General features: G+C 36.4%; 1 protein-coding gene across 1 annotated transcript; it reads left to right on the top strand.

Annotated features, from left to right (window-relative positions):
• The first annotated feature begins 3,994 nt into the window (after positions 1–3,994).
• LOC115966555 (peroxidase N1-like) lies at positions 3,995–4,891 on the top strand. The gene is made up of 2 exons (XM_031085768.1): positions 3,995–4,339; positions 4,682–4,891. Exons 1-2 carry the CDS (start codon positions 3,995–3,997, stop codon positions 4,889–4,891), a joined length of 555 nt encoding a protein of 184 aa, XP_030941628.1.
• Positions 4,892–8,072: the final 3,181 nt, after the last annotated feature.

Below are 8,072 nucleotides of genomic sequence, written 5' to 3'. Positions count from 1 at the left end.
ACTTCTTGACAATGTTTCTAGCATGCTTCTCTTGTGAAACAAATATGCCCTCCTTTTGCTGTTTGACTTGTAGACCCAAGAAAAATGTGAGTTCCCCCACCATACTCATCTCAAATTCCTTCTTTATCTCTTCAGAAAATTCAATAGCACGATCTTCAACGGTAGCCCCAAACACTATGTCATCAACATAAACTTGTGCCACAAAGAGATAATCTTCATCATTTTTGACAAACAGAGTTCGGTCAGCATACCCCCTTTTGAATCCTCTATCCAAGAGGTAATGTGTAAGCCGATCATACCAAGCTCTAGGTGCTTGTTTTAAGCCGTAAAGGGCTTTCTTCAGTCTCAACACATGATCAGGAAAGTGAGGATCCTCAAATCCTTTTAGTTGCTCAACAAACACTTCTTCATTTAGAAATCCATTCAGAAATGCACACTTAACATCCATTTGGTAGAGTTTGAAGTTCATAGTGCATGCAATGGACATTAGAATTCGAATGGACTCGAGTCTTGCCACAGGAGCGAAAGATTCATCAAAGTCTACTCCTTCTACTTGAGTGTATCCCTGAGCTACTAACCGAGATTTGTTTCAAATTATCTCTCCATCTTCATCAGTTTTGTTTTTGAAAATCCATTTTGTGCCTATGACATGAACATTTTTAGGCCTTAGAGCAAGTTCCCACACATCATTCCTCACAAACTGATTCAGCTCTTCATGCATTGACTCAACCCAATTCTCATCTTGAAGGGCCTCTTCTACCCTTTTTGGTTCAAATTGAGCAAGATAGCAGTGATATATTACATGATTGGCTAGCAAGATGTTTCCTTTTCTGAGGCGAAGACCTTCATCTAGAGACCCTATGATGTTGCTTTCCGGATGGTTCTTAATTACTCTTGAAGATGGCTTCTTTGATGTGGAGACTTCATCACTTCGAGAGATAGGAGGATGGACTTCTGGAGGAGTAAGAGGACTTGACGTTCTAGACATCGATCTCGTTTCCATTCTTGGGTTGATGGGAGTCGATTCTTCTTCTGGTGTAGGTTCTTCACCTTCTATATCAAGAGCTTCGACCTCAACATCGGGTTCTTTGGTGCTCGGCCCTTCACCATCATCAATCATCTCCACCTTAGGTAAGGCATCATCAATCTTGACATTGATGGACTCCATCACTGTCTTAGTTCTCTTGTTAAAAACTCTATATGCCCAACTCGTAGTATAGTACCCAAGAAAAATACCTTCATCACTTCTCGCATCAAACTTCCCAAGATTCTCCCGATCATTTAGGATATAACATTTGCTTCCAAATACCCGGAAATACTTCACTCTAGGCTTCTTTCCATTCCAAATCTCATAGGCGGTCTTCTTTGTTCCTACTCGGAAAAATATTCTATTGCCAATGTGACACGAGGTGTTGACAGCTTCTCCCCAAAACTTTTGAGGTATTTGTTTGTTAAGCAACATGACTCTTGCCATTTCCTGAATCACCCGATTTTTCCTCTCTACCACTCCATTTTGTTGTGGAGTTTTGGGGGTTGAAAATTCTCTTTTGATTCCATTCTTTTTACAGAAAGACTCGAATCTTGCATTCTCAAATTCCCTCCCATGATCACTTCTAATTTTGGCAATAGGGACCCCTCTCTCATTTTGTAGTTTCTTGCACAGAATCTCCAACTTCTCACATGCTTCTGATTTTTCTCTAAGGAATTCAACCCAAGTGTATCTTGACTAATCATCCACAATGACCATAATGTATCTCTTTCCTCCTAGACTTTCAGTTCTGGTAGGCCCCATTAGATCAACATGAAATAACTCCAAACACCGAGAAGTAGCAATCACATTCACCTTGTGATGACTTGCCTTTGTTTGCTTTCCCATTTGGCATGCACCACAAACGGTCTTCTTCACCTTTCCAAACTTAGGAAGTCCCTCAACAGCTTCAAGTTTGGACACTTTAGCTACTTGTTTGAAATTAGCATGCCCAAATCTGTGATGCCAAAGTTCCAACATATCCACCCGAGCATTCCTACATGAAATGGGTGCCGTGGGAACTACTCCATAACAGTTATCAGTAGTCTGATTTCCCTCCAAGACCTGAATCCCTTCTTCATTGATGATCAAGCATCCCTTCTTAGAGAATTGTACCAGGAAATCATCATCACAAATTTGAGTGATGCTTAGCAGATTTGCCTTCAACCCTTTTATGTATAACACATCTTTCAACAGCGGTAATCCAGGTATCTCAATAGTTCCTTTGCCTAGGACTTGAGCATGACTTCCATCACCAAAGGTCACATAGTCACCAACCTTTTCTTTGAGTGTCTTAAACAGTGACTTATCCTCTGTCATATGGCGAGAACAACCATTGTCAAGATACCACAAACATGCATTAAACACCTTCAATGAGGTATGCACAAATAAGCTCACATGTGACAAACATTCTTGACCTTCAAACAAGAATTTATCATCAGATTTCATGCTTCTTTCAGATTGACCTTTCAATTTCAGATTCTCAATCATCTCACACAACATTCTATTCTTTCTTTTATATTTCTTAATCAATGATTTAGATTCAGATATGCTACTGTGTAAGACATGATTCTGATTTTCAAAAAATTCCAGCATGTGAACAAATATCCTAGCACGTTTCTTAGTTTTTAATAACTCTACAAGATCATTGGTAAAACACTCTTCAGACATATGCAAAGAATCATTTTCACAAACACTTGAACTACAATTCAGCATGGCATTTTCCATAACAGCTACCACAACATAGGGGTCTAAGATCACACTTAGGTAATAAAACCACAACAAGTGTACCTGCTCTGATACCAAATGAAAGTTCAATTATGTGTATAAATACCCTTGAACGTTTAGACCCCCAATTTACAACTTAACCAATTCAAGCATTATGTCAAACAACTAGTGTGCGGAAAATGAACATAAACCATAATATAGAATTGGATAAACTATCTAAGCCAAATTAAAATCACAATCCATAGCAGATAATAAAAAGGCAAAGATAAAAGGAAAAGAAGATGCAAACACAAAGACAACACGCGATGTGTTATCGAAGAGGAAACCGAAGCCCTCGGCGTAAAACCTCTCCGCCGCCCTCTAAGCGGTAAACAATCCACTAGAAAATGTAGTTAGGATACATGGACAATAATAGACCCTCCAAGTCTAATCTACCCAGTGCACCTAAGCTCTCCAAGCTTCTTGCTCTAACGAGGTTGCGCTGAACCTTTTTTTTTTTCTAGCTTCCCGGATTCCGCTACTAGACCGTAGCATCAACCAATGTAGATTGGTTCCTTCCTAACTGCTTCCCAGAAAACCAAACATCCCTCTCACAGTGATGAATATGGTGAGAACAAGGTTTTGGTAAAATGCCTCTCAAGGATTTGACAATGGAGAGGAAGAGAGTTGAGGAATTTGAAGAGACTCTAATGTATAGATTGTAGGTGAATCAATCTTATTTTTCTTTAGGGTTTCTCTCTCAAAATTCTCTCTGGAAGCTCTCATACATTTGTGAGTATAAGGGGTATTTATACTGGAGTGAGAGAGGAATGTGAAACGTTAGGTTTTACAAAACAGGGGTGGCTCGTCGCTTGGCCTCGCGACTTGACTAAGTCGCGAGACCCAGTAGCGAGATAACCGTATGCCCAGTTGTTCTGTTTTGTCCTGTAGTGCTCCAGCTAGCATGATTGTTCACCTTCTGGCACGCTTGGCACGTGTGCTGCGTTTGGCGGCTTGAAGTCGCGAGCTACCCGCGAGAGCAAGCCGCAAGTCTCTATTTTCTTGCACACTCTTGAACAATCAACACTCTATCTCACTCACTACCCTTACATCAAACCCGCCTAAATACAGGGTTACTAAATACTGAAATACAAGCAAATTTGACACGGAATAAAGCCAATAAAATGGTTGATTAAGTTCAACCTTACAAGTCTGTTTGTAATAAACAATACATTTGCTATCTTTATTCTCTAAGTCATAATGGTGAGTGGAAATTCCAACCAAATATTCATTTTTTGGATGCTTCTCTTGCTTGCCATTGGTGCCTCCTTGGTGCGTGGCCATAAAGGCACAAGAGTTGGATTTTATTCCACTACGTGTCCTCAAGCAGAATCCATTGTTAGCTCAACAATTCAATGCCATTTCAATTCTGATCACACTGTGGCTGCTGGATTGTTGAGGACGCATTTTCATGACTGTTTCATGCGAGGTTGTGATGCTTCAGTCCTTATTGAAGCTGCCAAGACTCAACTTGAAGCTGTATGTCCTGGCGTTGTTTCTTGTGCTGATATTCTTGCCCTTGCTGCCCATGATTCTGTTGTTTTGGTAATTGTTTTATAGAAAAAGTTACCTCCAAATTAGTTTGGAGGTCAATTCCTCAAATTAATTACATGATGATTAACAAAATTACTTATCATTTTAATCATATGACTTATTTAATGAATCATGTAGCTTTGTTTAAACTTGTAAATTGTTTTATAAGTTGCCACGTAATAACTTAGAGCAAATTTTTTCAAATCAGTAGGAAGAAAAACTTTATTCTCATTCTAATTGGTGGTATAAGACGAGGGAAAAGTAGAAATAGAATGTGGAATATATTTGTGTGGGTACTTGTTATTTATTTATTTATTTTCAATAATTAACCGTGCTTCTGGACTTATCATGCAGGTTAATGGATCAAGTTGGGCTGTTCCCACAGGACGCAGAGACGGAAGGGTTTCATTGGTAACTGATGCTGACAATTTGCCAGCATTCACTGACTCCATCGATGTGCAAAAGCAAAAGTTTTCTGCTTTGGGTCTCAATACTCAAGATCTTGTGGCCCTCGTCGGTAATTTAACTTTATTTTCTTTAACTAAAGCTGGCAAGGTTTTGTAACAAAAGTGAGGAACAGAAGTGCTACTAAACAATGAAACCATGATTATTGTTGGTAATGACTAATGAGACAGTAATCAACAAGTTGAATTAGAAAACGAAAATAACACACACAAAAATGGTAATGCTAGAGATCCCATAAATTTTGATGTATAAAACTTACAAGTTGATAGGTTACTAATATAAACACACAAAAAATAAAAATAAAAATTCATTTTGTTGAAATGACACTGATCGTATTTTACCATGTTAGTATGTAATCTTTTAGCAGTAATTTTTTTTTTCCCGAAAGTCTCAACAATTTCACACTTCTAACCATTACAGTTAGATCCGAGAGAAGTATTGTTTAGCAAGGAGTAGCTAACAAACTATACATGGGCTTTAGCTGCATGGGACTGGTCTAGTAACCAAATGTTATCGCCACCGCTTTCAGCCTTTCAACCTTCTCTGTTTCTCCTTCTTGCACTGTTTTAGTTTTACAGCCTTCTTCTCACCCCCTACTACTTTTTCTCCTCTGATTTACATTTTTTTCTTGTTGGTGTACTGAAGATCTGGCTGGAAGCCATGCCAAGTTTATTTCCTTCTTGTTTTGTACACTTACCAGTGCTCTTCTCAATGCAAAAGTTAAAATATATATATTAAAAGTGAGTTTCTAAGACACGTGGTTGATGGGAGGTGTTAAGAGAGTTTGAAAAAAGTTTTGGGGTTTTGCCATTTTCAATGTGAATGACAGCCGCAGTCTTTCTGAAATTTAAAATTTAAGCTTTTTTTCTTCTTTTTTTTTTTTTTTTTTATTTATTTATTTTTTTTTTGAGAAACTTCTTTTCTTTAGTTGATTGAATTGTACTCGTATGAGATGACATTTCCGCTTGTTGTTCAAGAATTAAGCCTTCATTTTTATTTTTATATATTTTTCATTATAAAACTACATATTTGTTTAGGAATTAATCCAAGGTAAAAGAAAAAAAGAGAAAAAAAAATATCTATATATGTACCTGAATATCTATATTATTATTTTAATTTTACAATTACAATGTTGGGTTGGGTTAGAATGTAATATTATATATATATATATATATATATGAGAAGTTTACCAAAATATATATATATATATATATATGTGAAATGATATGTACACAATATTTTTACAACAAATTCTAAGTGACAAGTTATTATTATTGAGATAAAAAAAGTAATCTCAGTGTTAGGTTTAAATTTGAAGCAATATCAATTAACTACTTATAATTTGTTGCGAAAATGTTGTAAAAATGTTATGAATGTATGTTGACACCCTATTTTGCAATCTGTATTTAACCTCACATGGAGGGTAAAAGGTTAATTTCACATTGGAAATATGTATCTTGATTTTGGTCATTAGATCCTTAATCTCATTTCACCAAAATGATCTTGATGTTGTAACGATCAAATCGATTGGTCATGAGCCCTAATCGGACCATTAGATTGAAAGTTATCATCAAATCAAGCTTTAATGCCTGAGATGCACTATCACAAATTGAGTCCGACTATATGTGATTTTGAGCAATTGATTTCAATTGGTTATAAGTATAATCAATTTGAGATCGATGATGTGTCATAATTTGATTGGTTAGGACTACATTTTATGGTAGGGTTGCACACATCTAATTAACTAGATAGTTAAACATTAATTATTCAATGAGTAATTTGTGCAGTTATCTTTTAATTAAAGTAAATTTAGAACCAATTAAGTCTGAAATGAGAGTGATTGGAGCCATTTAATGTTAATTGGGAACTAATTTAGGGACCTATTAATGTTAATTGTGCTGAAATCATTTTCTAACAAATGACCACTGCTCACTATTTCATCAATATCTCATATTTTGAATCTGTGAATGAAGTTAATTTTCCCAGAAACTAGACATCCGGAGCTTCAATTTGAGCATAAGAATGAGACAATTCTAATCAAAATTGAGTCAGATATGATTTTTCGAAATTGGCTCTACAAGCTGTTACAGCAGCTACGGAAAAACCGAACTTTGCTTGCTCTTCACTCTCATCCATCTCCACATTTAATGCACCAAATTTCCCCAAAGGCTAAAATGAGGTCTAGGTTCATGATTCTTTGTCAACACTCATTAAATAGCCTTCCATTCATATTTCCTCCACTACTACTATATAAATCCATCATCTTCTTCATTTCGAAAGACACAAAAAATCCTCCTCTCTTCTCTTCTCTTGAGTTCTAGTGAAGTTGAGTAGTCTTGTCATATCTTGGTCTTCCTGAGACTCAAGGTATTGAGTGAGACTCACTCTCCCTCTCCTAACTTTTCTTTTCCTCCACCCTTAGGACTTCCATCAGGAATCCCCTCCTCCATTATATGGATCTTGCATGAAGGTATAATCTCCTTCCCTAACTGTTTGTTTATATTGCCATGATGAGAATTTAATATTAAAGCATGATAATTCCCTTGAATATGTTTGAATGTTCTTATGTGTTTTTCACATGTTCTTAGTTGTTCATCACATGTTCATGCATATCACTAGATTTAATCTTAAATCCATATCAAAAATATGAAAAACATGTTTGTTTAGTAATTCTTTCAAATCCTTGAATCTAGGTTATCACTATCCACACACATTCACTAGAGTTTATTTTTCAATCCAAATGTCATGCTTAATAAATTGAATTAGGGTTTATCACATGCACACACATTAAATCCAACATACAAATTGATTGACATATTGGATGATGTGATATGAATGTTGGCCACCATAGTCTAGAAGACCGATTTCACCGGGTAAGGTGGGTGCCTAACACCTTCCCACCTTGTAACATAGCCTCCGAGTTTAGATCAAGAGTTAGTAGATCAAATGCTTATCTATGTAATTTTTTATTTTTAGATTGTAACTAGGAAACAAAGCCATATACTTTAGCTTAGATTGTATCTAGGACCAAAACCATGTAATTTTCCTATGATCAATGTAAATTCAATTTCAAATTAATAAAATGAGGAATTTTTCATTCATGGTTTTCTTATTTTTCCAATAATTAAATAAGCGGCGACTCCATTGTAAAACCCTTAATCTAAAGGGAAAAATATAACTAGTCGAATCTCCATTTTGAGAGGCAATAACACGACTCCACCCATTCACATGGGTTTGGCCCAACACATCATAAAAACGGGCCGGGGCTGAGGGCACGGTC

The sequence above is a fragment of the Quercus lobata genome, chromosome 11, assembly GCF_001633185.2.
Source record: "Quercus lobata isolate SW786 chromosome 11, ValleyOak3.0 Primary Assembly, whole genome shotgun sequence".
NCBI lineage: Eukaryota > Viridiplantae > Streptophyta > Magnoliopsida > Fagales > Fagaceae > Quercus > Quercus lobata.
Note: the sequence above shows the minus strand (reverse complement) of the source record. Positions and strands in the feature narration are given on the sequence as shown.

Excerpts from the sequence above, each read along its gene's own strand:
- LOC115966555 (XM_031085768.1), top strand. The coding sequence starts at position 3,995 with ATGGTGAGTGGAAATTCCAACCAAATATTCATTTTTTGGATGCTTCTC. Across the intron at positions 4,340-4,681 it reads CCCATGATTCTGTTGTTTTG|GTTAATGGATCAAGTTGGGC; the intron begins GTAATTGTTTTA and ends CTTATCATGCAG.